Source organism: Pagrus major, chromosome 18, assembly GCF_040436345.1.
Source record: "Pagrus major chromosome 18, Pma_NU_1.0".
NCBI lineage: Eukaryota > Metazoa > Chordata > Actinopteri > Spariformes > Sparidae > Pagrus > Pagrus major.
In genome coordinates this window covers 6,494,098-6,514,202 of record NC_133232.1, presented here as the reverse complement: position 1 = coordinate 6,514,202, position 20,105 = coordinate 6,494,098, and the positions used below count along the sequence as shown (strand labels likewise).

At 41.3% G+C, this 20,105-nt stretch overlaps 1 protein-coding gene across 1 annotated transcript in view; it reads left to right on the top strand.

The window, feature by feature from the left end:
- LOC141012731 (protocadherin-1-like) overlaps positions 1–20,105 on the top strand; it is a 221,719-nt gene that overhangs the window by 112,496 nt on the left and 89,118 nt on the right. The window contains exon 4 of the mRNA XM_073486235.1: positions 3,644–3,863. Coding sequence (XP_073342336.1) covers positions 3,644–3,863 — 220 coding nt within the window. The remainder of the gene's footprint in view (positions 1–3,643; positions 3,864–20,105) is intronic.

Sequence of the window (20,105 nt, the reverse complement as noted above, 5' to 3'; positions counted from 1 at the left end):
ATGGTGAATAGTGACTGGGAAGATAAGTGGAAGCTGTGAGGTCTGTGATTGGTTGAGGTGAACCAGGGCAGCAGGAAACCACATGAATGAATGAATGAATGAAGGAATGAGTGAAGCAGGGAGACTTCTTGATGAAAATGTATTTTGTTTGTCAGTTATCTGTTCTTTGGCTCAATCCTATAACACCCCTCGTCCACTTAGTCCTGCTCCTCTGCTTTGCGTGCAGGGTGTCCTGATTCTTGTTGGGATCGAGGTGTAGGATGAAGTATTCAGGCCACATTTTCCTCCAACTGGAGGTTTCTCAGAGTCACTCTGATGTATTATGGTCCTTTTCTTAATAAGAAGCAGAAAATAATCACAACCAGTTTGTCATGTCTCTGTAGCTAACTAGCCAGGTAGCTAACGTTATATTCTTATTGCTGATTTGTGCAAGGCAGTCCTACATTGACACTGACAAATAGCTTTGTGATACCAGAATTACCTCGTAATGCAAAAAGAAATCACCGCTCACATCTGTTTACTTAAAATCCATCGACGACTACCGATGATGTACGAGGGTCTTGCAGGATTGTCCCGTTTTGTGTGATGTTCAGTTGGAGGTGTGGAGTTATGTTCATGTGCTGGTGAGCTGAGACTGAACACACAACTGACAGTTCGGCCTCTGGTTACACCTCAAAACAAAATAACTGTGGCCTCTGTGAACACTTTGAGAGCCTCTACTGACAATAAAGCCAGGATGTGTTGAGTCCTGCGATGTGCTGAGAGTCCACTTATTACTGAGGAGCATCTGAATGTGTTTACCTGGAGAGCAGCCTGTCGCCTGAAGCACCAGGGATCTGCGCTTTTGATGCCTCAACTGTGTCCACACAGTTTAAAGGACAGCTCCGGCGTGGCTTCAGCTTTTGTACATTTTCCATCACTGTGACATTAATTCAGCCTGTTTGTGCCTCAGCGCCGCACGGATACAGATATTTTTAAATCCGCTTAACTGAACATCTCGGCAGAGAAAACAACTGGTGACCGTCATCATACGGCAGTGTTGCATTATTTTTAAATATTCACAGTAACGAGCATGGGAGCCAACATGTAGCCGGTTGGTTTCTTGTTTGAACTCTGAAGAAGAAATATACATTATATTTTTTTTCGTGAGGCGGTGAGTCGTTCAGCTGCTGCTCAGAGAAAAGTGACGATAAAGGCGTTAAAAAGAGCTCAGACCCAGTCTGTGTGTGTGTGACGATCTGCTGGTGTTACTGGTTCAGGGTCCTGACAGCACTCAGTTGCCATGGTGATGGAGTATCTGCTCAGCCAGGGATGCTGCTCTTTATCAGCCCGGGCCGGTCAGGTGTGTGTGTGTGTGTGTGTGTGTGTGTGTGTGTGTGTGATTGAATTGTTTGACCGAGCATTGTGTGCCTTTGAATTAGGACACCGTTTGTTTGGCAGCACTCTGTGTATTTGCCAATTGTGTGTGTGTGTGAGTGTGAGTGAGTGTGTGTGCGTGAGTGGCGTCCAGCGTCCCTGCAGCGCTATAGGGAGGCTAATTGTATTTTAATTACAAAACCATCAAACACGCGAGTCAGACAGCTACCTTCCACCCCCAGAAACACACAGCAAATGGAGCAGTAAAGTGTGTGTGTGTGTGTGTGTGTGTGTGTGTAGCCGGCTGCTTTTTTATTAAAACCGTCTGCTTCATGACAGGAACGACTCAGCGGGAGACGAACTGAGCACATGCTGGAGAATTTCACACAAGTCTAACAGTCAAATGTCAAATCTGATGGATCTGAATGTACCTAAATATAGAGTCATATGAGACGAGATGTGAAGCAGAGGAAGGCTTATAGTTTCTTTTAAAAACTCAAATTTATATTAAAATATCAGCTAATTGTAAATTATATTGTTTTAATACAAATTATTGAACTTAATGCTTCTTTATGTGCATGTTTATATTTATTATAAACATGCACAGAGAAGCTTATAGGTCCAATAATCTGCTCAGTTCAGGTTCATATTTTTAAATGTTTACCGGCTTTAATTAAAAAACACACAAAAAACATTTATTTTCTCATACTGTTCATTGCTGCAGCTCCTCCATTCACCCACTGTCTGAATACTCCGCTTTAGTGGCCGGTCTGCTCTGATTGGTCAGCTCTCACAGGCCTGAGCAGGCACCGCCCACTCCTCATCAGCTCTCTCATTGTTTTTGCAACCATAGCTGAGCTGGGAGCGTGGCTGAATATATAGTTGTGACATCATAACGTAACAGTAGTCCTGATGGCTCATTTGAAGGCGGTTTCTGAATACTGGCTGTGTGTATTTCTATGTGGATACATCTACTGTATTTTTTTATTTTTTATAGCACCGTGACCTCTTTTCTAACCAAAGAAGATGCCAAAATCTCTCTTTCTACAACATGGGACTTTTTTAAAGGTGCAATATGTCAGAATTTTAGTTTAAAATACTCAAAAAAGATCACAGAATATGAAGAAATAACAGTTTTGACATTTTGTCAAGATATTTATGTGAGTTACAGAGGTGTCTACTGAGGTTAGCATGCTAACAATGTTGTATAAAGTAGACAAAAGTCATACTTGTTAAGTGAAAGTCATGCATAAAAATGGTACATGAATAAAAGTCTTAATATATCTGATATTAAATGTACTTGAGTATCGAAAGTCCAGGTAAAATATACAGTAGTATAGTTTTACACATATTTATATGCTGTTTACTACGTGATGATTGATTATCGAATCCAATATTCAGCATTTTCCTGATTACCGGCGTCAATTTATGTTTTTATTTGATGGCAGATACATGTTAACATTTTAAAAAGACTCTGATGCAGCATGTGAACTCTAAAGTAACTAGTAACTAAAGTTATCAAGTAAATGTAGCGGAGTGGAAGTATAAAGTTGTAGAAAATGGAAACACTCACAGGTAAAATAAGAGTACCACAAAATTTTACCTAAGTACAGCACTTGAGTAAATATACTTTGTTACATTCTCCCTGTGCTCTGAACTCCTACTCCCGGCAGAGTCAGCTCAGGACCACTAGCTGCACGGCTAATTGAGCTAACTAGCTAACTAAACTTAAACCTATTTTGGTGAAATATCTGATCACATCTTTGAGAGGGCTCCATGTTTTATGGTTCATTCCACTCTAATGATCTGTGGATGAGAAGCTGAACGTGCTGTTGGTCAGATGAAGACGTCCGTGTCTTCAGCTTTTATTTAATAAAATATGATAAAAGATTAGTAAAGGATAATCAGAGATAAGATGACATGAAAGCAGCGATAGGATGAAATGAGATGTGTGATCAGATGAAAGCTGACTGCTTCTTAAGGTTTGAGGAGTAAAATTAAAGTAAAAAATCAAATCAGTGAGTTTGAGAACAGAGAGCAAAGTAATGAAAGTTTTTTGGGAAGCGATTGTTGGAGTCGTTGTGTCTAAATGACTTCTTTAAAGTTATTTTTACAGCCCGGCTTCTTCTTCATGTCTTTAATCATTTGAACTGTTTCATCTGCATCAGATCACGCTGAGAGTGATTTTTAATAAAACCAACTCATACGTTAAATTTAAGTTAAAGTGTCATAATGAGCCTTAAATGTTTGAGAAACTAATCTTCCTCTCTCCATCTGCCAATCACAGCTCCCCCACCGCCGAGTGACCTTCTCCACGGCCAATCAGGCGCAGGACCTGCAGGACGCGTCCCAGCACAGCTACTACGACAGCGGCCTGGAGGAGTCGGAGACGCCCAGCTCCAAGTCGTCGTCGGGGCCTCGGATCGGCCCGTTGGCGCTGCCGGAGGATCACTACGAGCGGACCACGCCCGACGGCAGCATCGGCGAGATGGAGCACCCGGAGAACGGTAAGACCAGGTGGAGTTTCCCCTCCCTCTACTCCTCTTCTCACCTCCTCCACCTCCTCCATCCATCAGCACACACACAAAAAACACTGCTGGCTTTCACACACATTAACACTTTCAATTACACACACGTTGCACCGTGTGTCAAATCGCAGTGTGTCAGCAGGAATGTTACATTTTTAATCAGACTCCCAGAATTCCCTGCGCTGTGTATACCTTCGTTAAAGAGGTGTGTGACCTCACAGCAGCACAACACAATCAATATGCAACATAATCAACTCCCATGGCTTAACGAATTAACATCTCAATTATGTAAATCATACCGAGTCCAACCTCCCATCAGCTCCACTTATAGATCCACAGAGGGAGGCTATAGCGGGGAGTACGCTAACACAATAATACACTCCCACTCTCCTCAGTAGTTAGCATTTATCAGCCTGTTATCATCATGTTAGCATGTTGATTTTTATCTTATCTGATTTTTGTCTGCCTGTGTATCACTCACAGGACATCAGCTCTGAAGTAACTAACAATGCTAACAGGTTATGGGAATGGTTAGCCAGTTAGCTGTAGCCTGTTAGCAGAAATGAGAACATGTGTGAGATGCTAATGATGCTACATCATCATAAAGATTCACCACAACACACACAGATGTGTTTTCAGCTTCACTTTTCTACGTCTTGTTAGCATATTGCTACCATGACTTAGCGTGTTGACTCTTACAATTCTCTTCTGATTAGCTTAGCAACACTAAAAATGGAGTAGGCTAGTGAAACATTCCCTAACATTACTGTATGTTGCCAAAAGGTGAAACGTAAGCGAATGATGCTACATCGTTATGACACATTTTCGAAACACAAAGACATAAACTTGCTTTTTTGCTTTGCTTTTGCTGTGTTTGAAGCCAGTTTAGCATGGAACAAACTAGCCTAGCTGCAAACAAATGTAGCGACAAATCTTGTTAGCATTAGAAATACTGAAATTTGAGAAATACAAGTTCCTTGTACAGACTTTGATACTGACTTTTAACACAACAGCTTTTATATAACTTAATAGCATAGTTGGAAAACGGATTCATTAGCTCTAACTCGGACATCGTATTATCACCATGATGTTAGCATTTTGACTTTTTCCTGTTTAACATTGAACCTGAGTAGTAAACAGTCATAATGTTGCTAAACAGAGACAGAATACAGGCCATTATAAGTAGTTAGCTGTGTTAGCTGTAGCCTTTTGGCATACGAGAAAGTGTGAATGATGCTAATATTCTACAAACTGCCACAGTCACCAGACTCTGGTGTCATATTTAGGCTACACTTGATGACTTTCACCTGTCTGTCTCTGCCAGTAACTTACTAGCTTAAAAGTTGGCATATAATGCAAACTTTTACTTTTTCTGTACTTAACGTGGTACTAACATGTTGTCTTTAACATTTCAAAGTAAAAACGTACCATGTTTTGTTGCTAACAGGTGTGAACATACAGATCGGACTATTGTTGTAGCTGTATCCCGTTAGCAGATGAGAAACTGTGTGAAATGCTAAATACACTCTCCCACTGAATCATATTTTCTTCTTTACTTTAGACATTTTATAATATACTTTGGTCCGCTAATTATTAGCCTTCATTAAAGCATAATTCACAACTGTTACACCTTTTCAGCCAACTTCATTCACTCATTACCACCAGCTGTACACATCTTTTAGGAATTTGGAGTCAATAGGTCTCATTTCTAAGAAATTATACCTCGTTGTTCAGTAGAAAAAATCCACAAATTGTGAATTATTTGATTTAAGATCAGAGGGACAAGCTTTATATTGAAGGGTAAGGGTTATTTTTTCAATGACATCTATTGTCCAGGTCAAAACTGGTCAAAAACAACAAACCAGTAACTTGACTACTTGAAACCTTATTAGCTTAAAGTCCTTAAATAGTCCTTATATCAACGAATAAAGAATAATATGAATAAAAAGACATATCAGTGCCTGGATGACAACTGGTTTTAGTCCGGAAATCATGTCAGAAAAGGTCCTCTTATTTTTACACATGCTCTAAAATACATGCAGTAACTTATGCAAGACATATTGTGTGGTTTTGTTATATAGCCCGTCTGATTCTCGAAGGTATTTCACACGCCGCCTCACACCTACACTCTACTGCAGAAATTAGATCATGATATACAGCCGCTGTTGTTGTTTTACTTGTAAAGCTCAGTCTCCCTCTGGTATAAATAAAGGACTTCATTTACCTGCTTTCCGGAGCCAAATGATTCATTAGACACATCTAAAAACACGCCGCCGTCTTTTTTTCTAACTTATGTCACTGTTCATTGTTCTGCTTTGGCTGTTAACGCCTCGTTACCACTTACGCCAATTAAGCTAACTGAAGTGAAATAGCTGAATCTGGCAAAAAATAGAAAGTAGGGAGAGAACGAGAAGGAGAGCGAGGGACCGAGGGAGGTCCAGTGTAAATGTCATCCCTGTCTTCTTTTGTGAGGCTAAGACGACCAACTCTCTCTCTCTCTCTCTCTCAACCCACAGGTCGTACGTATGCCATCTGTAAACACAATTATTCACAGCTGCTCGCACGCCCACAGGCTACTGCCACCCTGTGTGTGTGTCTGTGTGTCTGTGTGTGTGTGTGTGTGTGTGTGTGAGATAGCGATAGAGAACAGAAGAGTAAGTGTGTAAGTGGCTGTATCTCCTCGTACATAGTGGAATGAGGTCAGGGTTATGTTGTGTGTGTGTGTCTGCAGCAGTGTGAGGGGATGGTGGTGCGCAATCTTCCACTTTGATGGTCAAACATGTTTTAGCTTCAGGTATTTTCCCAAGGAAGTGTGTGTGTGTCTGTGTGTGTGTGTGTGTGTGCGTGCATGCGTGTGTGTGTCTCTCTGTGTGTGTGTGTGTGTGTTGTAGCAGCAGAGAGGTCAACAGATTACAGCGAGTCTTCTGAGGATTAACACAACACTACAGATACACTTTACTCCCTCACTTCCTCTCAGTCCAATTCAAAACGTCAACCTTTATTGCTACGACAAGCCCAGCAGTCTTCTGTGTCAAACTGAAAACATTATCAATTATTTTTAATCTTAAAGACAACATCGTTTTTTTTTCTTCTTTTGTCTGTTTCCTTCAGGCTCTGAGTTAATCATCGCACTCTGGTGCTTTCAACCAACCCCCATTCAAAATTCCACTGATTTTAATCTGCACGTTAAATCATGAAAGAAAAGGTCGTCTTGATTTTAAATTAGCTTTAAAATATTTTAGTTAGCATTACTTTTTTATTATTATTACTTTTTTAAATTTTCCTTCAAGTTGAGCTTCACTCTCGAGTTTCCAACCAAACCCCATTCAAAATTCCACTGATTTTATAGTCTGCACTTTAAGTCAGGATGTCGTGACAGAAAAGGTTGTCTTGTTTGTTAATTGACTTCAAAATATTTGCAGTAACAAGTCTTATTTTTGCAAGACATATAATGTGATTCAAAGGTTAAACCTTTATTGGCACAATAAGCCGAGCACAGTCTCCCAGTTCACACTAAATATATTATTACATTAGCCTTCTTCCTCTTTTGTCTGTGTCCTTCCAGCTATGAGTTGATCGTCCCTCTCTAGTGCATCCAACCAAATCCCATTCAAGATTTCACTGATTTTTACGAGTAAACACACGTTTGACTAAAAACACTGAGTTAGTATATTGTATGTGGCTGAACATAATTAAATCTCAACATGAAATTGCGAGCCAAGCAATAAAGTAGTAATAATGAACCAAAGAGCAGAACATATTTTCCTAATTAGTTTTTGAAGCAGTGACTCAGCTCTGTTTATTAGCCTAGTTTGTTCTGTCTCTTTAGCAGTGCTTCCTTGTGTTTCCTCTGCTGTGGGCCGAATCGATCATCCAGTTGTGTGACTGATTGTTGACTGGTCAGATCTCGAGTGCTTCAGACAGATTGATGAAGAGCTGCAGGAACAAACCGACTGCTCTGAAACACATTCTCTGCTCCTTTGGACTGATTGTACCATTTTAATCACAGTTTATTTCCCCTCAGCGGTACGACATGCCTCCACTTAGTCAGATTTGAATTTCATTGCTACTTTCTGCATTTAAAAATTAAATTCATCCATCTGAAAAAGCAATATCCTGTGCGATTATTTGCTTCCAAACATACAGCTTATATTAAAGTTAGAGGGAACTCTTCAGAATTAAATTGTCTTTTTGCTGCTTTTACCAAACCGAGCGACTGTCTGAGTTATAATGTTGAATCCTCGACGGCAGCGTCATGTGACTGTATGTACAGTATGCATCGACTCTGAGGTGCTTTTGTTGCTATTTGTGGAGACGGATGCATTTGCACTTAAACAACACGTGACCAGAACATGTCTGCTGGAGTGAAACACTGTGTTTTCACTTTATTCTTAATGCATCTTGGTTGCTTTTCCAACTGCTTTTATCGATGGATTATCCACATACAGTTTGTAGTAATATAATCTGGATGTAATCCAGATATAATCTGGATGCTCATGACATGTGACACACAGACTCTGGTTGGCTGCAGTCCAACTGTTTTTTCATTGACATCACTGCTACAGCTTAAAGAAATCTATGTAGAGGACCACGGGGGCAGGTCATGTTTTTATTGGATGATCTAGCTTACCTTCACAAGATGTTTTTCTTCTTTGTTGTTCTTGTGGAATGTGCCAGCAGCAGGTTATCATTCTGCCATCGTGTCTGAGTGTCTTTGCGATAAGCCGGAGCAGGAATGCTGCTGTTGTTGATGACATTTTGATGAATTTCAAAAATGGTCTGTAGAAGATGACATGCCTTCTCGTGAATGAGGTTGTAATTTAGCTCTGAAGAAGACATTTAACACATTAGGCACATTCTTTAAGACATTAAAGAATCATTTAAATGTCTTTAACTCCAATTTAAAGCTCAGTGGTTTGTGTAAATTGGACCTCATAAGCCAACACATTCAGTTACACTGTAAACTAATTCTAAGCTAATTCCATTTCTTTTAACGTGCATTTTAGGAAAATTTTGAAAGATTTAATAATAAAGAAGAAGACCATGTATATTTTATATCGGGGAAATATTTGGCTTTCCAAGTACTAAAATTCAGTAGCATAGATCTACTCTATTCTACAGTTTTGTGCTGTTTGCTGCTAACGTTAGCAGATGCTGTGAATGCTTCAGCGACGCTGCTTAAGTAACTACTAGTTTGAGTTTAGCTCGTAGCTAATCATGGACGACTACATAGCGGGCTGAAATGATATAATGATATTACAGAAAAAACAAAACTGACTTTAAATCACAACTCACTTTATTTATTTTTAAATTGAAATTATGCAATTCGTTGAAAGTTTGATTTGTTTTTCGATGATTTTATTTCATTTTCATTTTCAAAAAACGTTTGTGGGATTCAACCAAAGGGAAGAAAAGTGGTTCTATACTATCTATATGATAATAATATTAATACTATTTCATCTTATTTTCAACAAATCCCATGAAAAGACCGGCCACACAGAGTCATTTTCACAAATAACATATTATTGACTTGAGCACCAGATGTGGACTAATCCGCCACGGAAAATAGTCCCTTCTTGTTTGAGTCATGTTTGCTATAAAACTACAGTGAACAGCTGTTTTGGGAAACCTTTCTTTTTTGTAAATTAATCTATATATTTTTATTTCTTTTCATAGATTTATGTCAACGTTAGGTAACAAAAAGAAACCTGCAGAATACCACCAGCCCTAACCCTGAGAGCCACAACAAAAAGTTGTTTTTGGGTCTTTTCATTCAATTTTCTCACAATAAGAAAAGTAGAGAGAAACACAGGCTGTAACCTTTAAAAGCAGGGTGTGTTTGCCACATTTGGCAGCTGCCTCAGCCGGTCGCACTCAGCTCTACTGTTTGCTGTTTGTGAAACTAACCAAACTGCCCACACAGACAACACAAACATATTTTCTGCGGTTTTGTTCTGCAAAGCCGAGAGCACAGACGAAGCTCCATGTGGTGAGATCTCTATCATTTCACTTCTCCCTCTTCCATCCTGCTCCCTGTCCTGTAAATGGTCCGATAATGGACGCTAATTCCATCAGACCATCTTCACTCTGCTAATGCACCCACTTCCTGTCTGTGATGGACGGATGGAAAAAGAGGGCGGAGGAGGAGGAGGAGGAGGAGGAGGAGGAGGGAGTTTGTGGGATTTGATTGCATGTGTGTGTTTGTGGTGAGAGGAAGTAAGGGAGAGGAAGGAGTGAAGAGAAAGGTAGAAATTGGTAGAGAGACACTGAGATAACAAGAGAGAGAGAGAGAAATCTGCTGCCTGACACTGATGGTTGCCGGATAACAAGCTGATTTATGAAGTGTGTGTGTGTGTGTGTGTGTGTGTGTGTGTGTGTGCGCACTCATCTCCCTAGATAAAACCACATGCAAACATACTGTATTTGGGCACACACACACACACACATACACACACACAGAGACACACACACAGAAACTCTCAACCTCTTTATCTGCTGATTGCATCAGTCTGAGAGCTGTAGTAATTGCTGCACAACACACACATGCACACACATATGCGCACACACACACACACACACACACACACACACACACATGAGAGAGTGAGGCAGAGCATCAGTGAAGTTTTCTATCTCAGCTCTTAATCAGCCAACGGTTTGATTTCCAGATAAAACTGTAAAAACAGAAATTGTTCAGTATGCAGGATGACGTCAGCGTCTCTGAAGCTGCAGTTACACGTCTGTCAACACATGTGTTACGTGTTACAATAAGTCTGATCTCATGTGGAGAGATGGTGGCGACGTCTCCTCATGATGGTGTGTTAGAGAAATATGTGGTCTGTGTTGTAAGATACTGTAGTTTTGTCCCATAAATCTCAATTATTGTGAAATTCACGAGCCCGATTTCCACTCCCACAGCTGGATGTGCAGAAATAGGGCGTTTTCAGACCTGTAGACAGTTCGTTGTGGTCTGAATATGGATGAGATGGATGAGTATGTTTCTTATCACATACTGAAAAATTTCCAGTGAAACTAAATGCATCAGTAAAAGCCACGAGAGAATGTTTACTTCACTCCTACCTGTTCAAAGCATTGGAGTTTATAAGAGAAATCTGGATACAGCGTCGGAGGCAGAGCCCCAGTCATTCCTATGAGAGCTGCTCTGTGGCGCAGCTCGACTTCCTGGGTATAAAATTACCTGAATCTTCCACGTTATGCGGCCCATAGAGTAGGCGTACTCGAGACAACTGACTGAGCCGGCTAACTTCCAGTTTAGCCCTCTTTCGACTTTTGACTTTCCAAATATTGGACTGAATTGATAAAATTTTAATCGTGAAGTCCATTCTTGGAGATTGTGACACTGAAAAAAAATTAATCCACAGTTTTACAGCCACTCCTTTCACAATGTAAGCTTATTGTTGCTATCCAAAACCACTTATCTCCAAAATCAGCCATATTTTCAGCTTTGTGGCAATGTATTTGTCAGAAGATTCAATGACTTTTTAAATGTTTTGTTTGGCTATAAGAGACTTCATAAAGGAGCACTCACTCCTTCAGTTTTATCAAATTATTCAAAAACACCAAATTTGACGTTGTGATCACATAAATTGGCCGCTATTTCAAATTGGCTTCAAAGCCCGGCGTTCATCCTGGGTGCTTGGTTCAAAGGAGACAATGGACCTGGATTCATTCCTCTGCTACCATCTAGCACCTGTTGACTTGGCTCGTTTGAATCCCAGCATGCAAAACATAACTGTTTCTTTAAGAAGAAGCCTTGTAGTTGTGTCGGATTGAGGTCGGATCACATTCCTGTGAAGGAATGGGTCTAAAGGTAAAATGTCAAAGTCTCTTTTGGACCCAGTTTACCTCTTTGTTTCTGGCAGCTGTCCTTATAACCCCACCTTTGTTTCCAGGGCAACCAAGGCCAATATATATGACGTAATTGGCTTCAGCCTCCCACAGACCGTCACCTATCAGGTTATGTTACATGGAACCTGAGGATCACACATGACTTAATATAACTTAGGTAAATGTAGTTTATTGTTTGGATTACCTGTGTATAGATGAGTGAAGAGTAACCTAATTTGGACACCCAAGTCTCCTGAACAATCTTCAGCATTGAGTTGACCGGTTTTTCAGAATTCCTTCACAGTTCTCAACACAAATGAATAACTTCAGAATCTTTTTCTTAACCAGACAACTTCTTCTAAAGGGTCTTGGGTGTTTCTTTGTTGCACGTTAAATGTTTTTTTTATTCAAAGCTCCTGAAACCAATCACACGAACAGGGAAACCAGAGTTGTCCTTAATCAACAACTTGCAAATTATACCTATGTTTACTCATTTAGTTTCCCACTGAAGAAACAAGTTCAATTACATCCAATTAAATAAACACAGTCAGGTTTACTGTGTTTCTATTATCGTTATCAAACTTCATGAAGATTTCAGCAAGGATTTAGTTTAGCACCTATATCGAAACAGGCTTATAAAGTTTTTCAAAGAAAAGGGTCAAATGAATGGTTACACCAGAACACATTAAAAGAATAAAACTGAGCACGCAGCAGCCATTAATGTAAGAGTTACAGAACAGCTTTGACAGGCGTCATGCAACGTTTAATTCAAGTCTTAAGAGCATAATGTTGCATATTACATATGCTCTTAACTTATTTTTCCACTCTCCACATTACCGTCTCATATTCACATCACTCAGAAAATTATGGGTACAACTGTCTGAAGTATGAGTGAAGTGCACATATTACGACTGCACTTTATTCTTTCATAGATGTGTTGGAGGAAATGGTGTGCACATGATTCTTGCAACTCTTGAACAAGATCTTAATTACTAAGATATAACTTAAAAGTCCACTTTGGAAGAAAGTTGATTTTTGATTCTCATTCCCAGCTCGTCAAATACTGACGTTTTGGGAGTGTAAGTCAGGTTGACAGTGTCAGTATTTGATGAGTTGGAAATGAGACTCAAAAATCAACTTTCTTGCAAAGTGGACCTTTGCACAAACATGTGAGGTTGCACATTAAAAGTTATTTGGCGTAAATAAAAAGGAACTGAGTCAGCACATTATGGAGGTTTTTTTAAAATTTTTGTTGAATGAAGGAGGTCATGTGTCTCCTCAGTGAAGCACATCGCCTCCTCCTGCTCTCCAACAAGAGGCCTCCCCTCCCCCTGACTCCTCTGTATCCTCTTCTGGGATCCTCATTCCCTTCTTTTCTCACCCCTCCCCTCTCTTGTTCCATCCTCCCCCCTTCTTCTTCTTTGTCTCCTCCTCCTCATCCTCTCTCCGGTGGGTGATGATGGGGGCCAGCAGTTCTCCTCCAGCCTGTCAGAAACTCCCAGGACAGAACTCGAATTCTCTGGAAACTCTCAAACACTATTTTTAGGTATATTCTCAATCTTGTGAAGCCTACGTTTCCAAAGATTCAGAGATTTCCCAACAACTCCTCCAGCAAAAACAAACTTGGTGTTCATCATTAATAAAGCATTACAGCAACAGAGGTTTGATTTCATTGAGTTCCATCAAGCAGGATCCTTGACGAGTTCCCAATGTTTTCTTGAGGGTTTTGAAGCAGTCAATCAAAGTTTAGGGAGTGAACTAGAAGTGGTCATGAGGGAAGTTCTGGGAGTCAGGAAGGAAGTTCAAGCATCATTTAGGAAGTTTTCATGGGTCATTGAGGTCTGCTGCTGTTGGGTTCATAAGATGGAGTCCTTGATGGGGTACGCGAGTTCAGCAAGCAAGAATTAGTAATCTCTGAGGATTATCCAGAAGGCATTCAGGAGGTTGACTGGTACCAATTGTTCTTAAGGAGGTCTAGGGTTCAGTGATTGGATTCCATGGCTCACTTAGAGGTTCCCAGGGGTCACTGAGGTTTGATTGTGTCAAATGATTTGAGGTTCCTAAGGTGGAGCCCTTGAGGAGGTACCAACGTTCAATAAGCAGGATGTAGGAGTCACTGAGGATCCAGGAGCTATTTAGAAGGTTTCATGGTGCGAGGAATTCCTGATTGGGTTTTAGGGGTTCACGAAATAGGTCAGAGGGATCATCAAGGAAAAGTTCTGAGAGTTGCTAAGGTAGTCCAGGGTCCAAAGAATGATCCTGGGGTAATTTAGGAGATTTCAGGGCACCAGGATTTAATGTGCATGGTCAAAAACTCACTCAGGATGGTTGAGGAGCTTCTAATGATCGTTGAAGACATTCTAAGAATCTTTGAGAAGGTTCCAGGTCACCCAGGAAATCGATTGTGTCTCTGGGGAACTTCCAAGGGTTTTTAAGAAGGTTACCAGAGTCATTCAAACTTTCCACAGGTCCAGGGGTCATTGAAGGGTTCTTTAATTCATTTAGGATGCTCCAGTGTTCCCTGAATAGGTACCACTGTTTAATAGGCAGGATCAAAGGGTCATTAAGAGTTTGTTAAATGTCACTGATGGAGCTCTTCTTGGGTTCTCTAAAGAGGAGGTACCTTGGTTAGGTAAGCTGGAAATAGGAGTCACTGAGGATGATCCGGAAGTTTTCAGAAGGTTAAATGGTGCCTTTGGTTCTTGTGGAGGTATTAGGTCTCACAAAGTAGGTCAGAGGGATCACCAAGAAAGTTCTTAGAGTTTCTCAGAACATCCAGGGTTCAGAGAAGGTACAATGATTGAATGAGCGCGGTTTAAGAGTCACTTGGGAAGTTCAAGAGGTTTTATTGTTCCAAAAGTGGTTCTAGGTATTTTTACCTTTAAGTCCTGTTCCTTAAGGGTGTTATATTACATCAAGGAGCTTCCAAGAATAACTGACAAGTTTCTAAGACTCATTGAGAAGGTTTCAAGGTCAACAAGGAGATTATCTGTGTCTACAAGGAATTTCCGAGGGCTTTCAAGGAGGTTGCAGGAATCATTCAGACATTCCCCAGATGGTTCTTGGATTCATTGAGGAGCTTCCAGTGTTTATTGGATAGATACTGTTTTTAGGCAGGGTCTAGGGTCAAGGTGAAGATGGAGTTTTCAGGGGTTCTTGAGAAGGTCCCGAGATTCCTTCAGGGGAGTTCCAGGGTTCACTTAGGAGCTCCTGAAATCTAGAGATTATCAAGAAGGTTTCAGAAGTCACTGGGGAGGTTCTCGGAGTCTCAGGAGATGTTGCAGTATTCCGGGGGTCATGTTGTTCATCCAAGGGTTCACCGGAGTCTCTCAGGAGGTTACAGGCGTTTTGAAGGACAGGTGTCATTCAGATGTTCCACATATCCTTGAGGAAAATCTGGGATTCACTGATGCAGTTATTGGGCTCAGTGAAGAGGTTCCAGGGTTTGATAAGAGAAGGGTCCAAGGGGAAACTAAGGGAGGGTTTAAAGGTCCAGGCTAGTTTCAAGTATAGGTGATGTTCCCAGGGATTAATGAGAAAATTCTGCGGTGGTTCAATTGGTCTCTGGAGGGATCCTTAGATGAAGTCACAAGTCATTTAAGCGATTTGAGGGTTAATTGGGATGGTTCTAGGCTCCCTTGAGGAGGTTCATGGTTTCTTCAGACGTTTCTAGATCTCATTAATTAGGTGTGATGGTACCTTAAAGAGGTTTCAGGTGTATTTCAGATGTTGTAGGTGTCACAGGTTCACAGGTTCTGTGTAACTGACCCCTGTGTGTTTACAGTATGAACACACACCATGCAGTTTATTTCCTGCTTGGCTACTGCTTACTTTGCAGAAGCCCCATTTACTGACTAATCATAGAGAACTCAGGTTCTGGACACACACACACACACACACACTCTCTCTCCCTACATGCACACTCATTAGAGCCTGTAGTGTTACACCACTTCATGCTGAGGAAAGAGGCTAAGTGTTCAAAGCCTTTCTGGGTCTAACAACACACACACACACACACACTCACAGGGTTACATAATGATGTAAGCAGCGGTCCATAGTTTTGGAAGTGGGACACTCGCTGAGAGACGGTCTGACGAAACCACAGTCCTGAGGACGTGTGTGTGTATGTCTGTAGCGTTTGTAGGTTTCTTAAGTGTGTGTGTGTGTGTTTGCAATTGTGTGTGTGTGTTTGTGTGTGTGTGTGTGTGTGTGTGTGTGTGTATCTGCTCCTCATTAGCCAGTAGATAAAAGGAGTGTGTGGAGCGATAGAAGAGGTGATTCCTCCCTGTGGAACCATACCTCCCTCTCTGTTTATTATTTGTATCGCTGAGTGTGTGTGAGTGCGTGTGTGTGTGAGTGTGTGTGTGATGTCAAGAAGCTTTATAGTAACAGGCAGCGTTCTTTGGATGCCCTCTCTCGTCCCCGGGGAGGGAGGGAGAGAGAGAGAGGGCGAGGGAGGGAGGTGGATTTATTTTTCCAGGTCTGTTGTTTATTTGGGCTTATCTGTGGTGGCCGCTGTACACTACAGAAGGAGGTGTGTGTTTATGTGTGTGTGTGTGTGTGTGTCTTGTATTTGGCAGCGGCTGTAAATCGGAGCTCGGCCAGCATTCGACTGATGTACAACAGCAAGGATGCTGAGGGCCGCAGCACACACACACTGTGGTGCTTCCGTGATTGGATTATTTTGTTGGTGTTGTAGTGAGATATAGATAGGTTTTTTTTGGCAAACTCAGAACTGCCAGACTTCCTTGTGGAGGTTCCAGGGGTCATTGAGTTCCAGGATTATTTTAAAGGCTCTCGGTGTAGTTTCTCAGGTTTAAGGGACCATTAAGAACTACGGGTAGAATGATTATGGGGGCCGATATACAGCATTTTACAATTATCTGTATTGTTGATGTCAGATTACCAATAAAATAAAGTTAAAATATTCTACATTGGCTCTTATACACCCATACTATCTGATTGACACACAGCCTACAAACACTGAATAATCTGAAACTATAACTAGTTATCAAATAAATGTGGTGGAGAGGAAGTATGAAGAAGCAGAAAATGGAAATACTCAAGTAAAGGTAGAGAACAGTACTTGAGTAAATTGTACATTTATTTCATCAATGGTTGCTTGAAATTGCTTGAGAGTTCCATTTTTACTGCAAATGAATATCAGTCAGCTTGTCGTTCTGTACCTGAGGAAACTTGCTTGTGCACCTTGTTGGTTTGTGATCCACCAATATACCCCAAAAAAAGGAGCCGATCGCTTACATCATCAACACAAAGCACAGCAGACATAGAACCGTACATGAGACCACCTTCTTAAGTGGATCTGAGCACAGACAGGGTCAGGTGTACTCAGATCCGGCCCGGGCCCGGGTCTGTGAAAGCACCCTACGAATATTTCCGCAAGTTATTGAGGGACATCCGTGCGTCTTTCAGGGAATACCAGACAAGATCAAGCATGATTGAGAGGGTTTCAGAGGTATTTGAGGAAGTACTAGGGGTCGGTTAGGAGTTTCCAAACAACGTTCTTCGATGCAGGGTTCCTTGGGGAAGTTCAAAGGCAGCCAACAGACCAATTAAAACACTTACTGTAGATACGTCAGCAAGAAACTGTTGTAATTTGGCTACTAAAAAATTATTTCCTTAAACTTTTTAGACGTGATTTGAAATGAACCAGAACTCCTCTGGAAGAAGACATCAGGGCGTACACAAAATGAAGAATTATACACCTAATGACAGATTGTAAAGAACATCACCAATTAGTCAGGAACATTTCCAAAAAGATGACTGATGATAGATCGGTATCTTATCAAAGCTGAAAACTGCATCCATGCCTCTATGGGTTTTTTACTCTGCATGAAGGGCTTTTATATTTCAAGAGCTTTTATATTTCACGCCAATAAAGAAAACTATTGCTGACAGAAAAGACAGTTTGACAGTTTTATTCAAGCTGCAGTTTAAGAGCCAAGAAAGTCAACCTCTGAAGAGAATACAGAGCAGTTCACCGTGCTGAATATTCATGATTATAGTGATACACGTGCCTTCCAAAGTTACCATTTGTTACCAAGGTTTTTATGTCAGCAAATAAACTGAATCTCAGGCAGAGACACTTGAAGAAAATTGTGAACGGTTCACCTTCAGACGACAGAAGCCTATTACTCATTCAATGCTGAATGTTCAGTGTTATGAGAGAGATAAGGACAGAATTATTATGCTGCTCATAAATAAGAAAGTCTAAACGAATGAAGCAGGAGCCCTTTAGCCTCAATATCCACAACGTTTACTCACAAACATAATTTAAGATGTCAGGTGAGCTAATTTTATTTGAAACAAGGTATAGTTCAGTCGGAGCGTTAAAGGAAATAAAAAGATTCATTGAAAACCTCAGTTCAGTTTAATCTGGAGCACTTTCTGATCACAGTTGGCGGCCTCACTTTTGGGTCAGGTGACAGTTGGTACCTTCAACCAAACAGCCTCCACTTTAGCTATCAAAACCTGATTCTCCTCTCGTGATAACCAAGATATTATTAGCAAGACATCTCAATGAAATCTTGAATTCTCAACAGCTTTTTCAGCTATTTCCAACTCAATTATTTACACCCTAGACATCAGGATCTCCAGCTCTTACCTTTCAAGGCATCTTAGTCCTCTCAAATCAATTTCTTCAATAATCCACGATGGCTATTAATTGTGATTGACTCGCTCCTCCATTACATTTTGCATGAAGTCGATAAATTTGTGGAGACAATAGAGAGGCAAGACTGCTCATCCTGGTTGTGTCTCGATTAATTATTAAACCTCTTTTATTCTTTATAGCCTATGCTGTCAGATAAAGTCTGACAGACCGTGTAGTGTTTATGGATTTGGGTTTTATTAAAGCTCAGTTTCTCTGTGGTTTGACCCCAGAGCTCAGAGGAAGAAGGTTTCAGGTTTGATTCCTGACAGCCAAGCTTTGTGTGGAGTCTGTGGTGCTGCTGCATTTGTTTCCAGCTTCATCATTTCCAACTTTACTTCAGTAATATTAACTTTTGTGTTAAATGTGAAGTTTCTGTCAGGTAATTTGTTTGTTTTTGGGGAGAATCACGGTCACATCATCTTAACTTTATCCCAAATAAAGATCAGCTTGTCAGAGGTTGTCAAAGGTTGACCCTGTGAGATTATCCCAGAGATCAAAGTCACTGCTCGACTGTCCGTTCTGAACAGGATGTGGTTGCCCGCTTCAGCGCCGAGCAAGCTAAAAGAGGCTCGTCTAAAGCCGCCTCCCGCCAGGTCCTGGCTCTGGCTCGTCACCTCCGTTAGCGCCGGCAGCTGTTCCCGGTGGGCTCCGCCTGCGTCGAGGTGGCGTCTCCAGGACAGATGGCTGGACGGTGGGGGGGTGCAGCGCGAGGCCGTGACCCCCGGGAACCGGTCCAATGAGAGCGTGGAAGCAGCGGGGGAGTTAGCCACAGGTCGGGTTGCTATGTCAGTGTTGCATCATGGGAGCTAATGAACAGAGGCTGGAGTCGCACGTATGTGAGGTGATGTCACAGTGTTAATGGGGGAGAGTTTACATCAGATAAACAGGTCCACACACACACACACACACACACACACACACACACACACACACACACAGGCTCCCTGGTGTGTCTAACTTTGTTTTTCTGATGTCCTGCTGTGACTCTCTGTGGGGATGGATTGCCATGGAAACAGGGAGACAGTTAGGGGTGTAGGGGGTTAGTCATCAGTGCCAAGTTACCTGATGCACAGACACACACACACACACACACACACACACACAGACAGACGCACACACACACACACACAGGCAGACGCACACAAACACAGACACAGACAGACGCACACACACACAGACACACATACACACACACACACACACCCTCTTGCAGGGACAATAATAAACTTTTCAAAAGAAAGTCTGAAGAGCTTAACAATGCGGAGTAGACCTACTGCTGTGTCTAAAAGAAATAAAGTCATTAAAAAAGTCCGAAGTAAAACTCGCTGAACTACAGCAGAATATAATAGAGAAGTAAATATTTAAACAAAGGCCTTTGGATCAAAGTAAGATTGAAGACATGACTTCTTTGTTTTTCTTTGCCACGTTGATGAAATTCAGGTATTTTGCTCAAGTAAAAGCAGCTAAAAATCCTCCATTAGATGTAATATATCAGCTAAATGTATTTATTCAAGTATAAATGTACATGTTGTGAAAAGAGCATTTTTTTTGTGAAGAACTTTTTTTATTGAAGCACGGCGAGTACAGCAACATCCGTACAACTTTTTAAAACATAATACCCCCCACCCACCTCCCACCCCCCTGGCAGTATCCCTCCCTCCCCTCCCAGGTCTCCCCTGGACCAGTCAAACATCATCAAG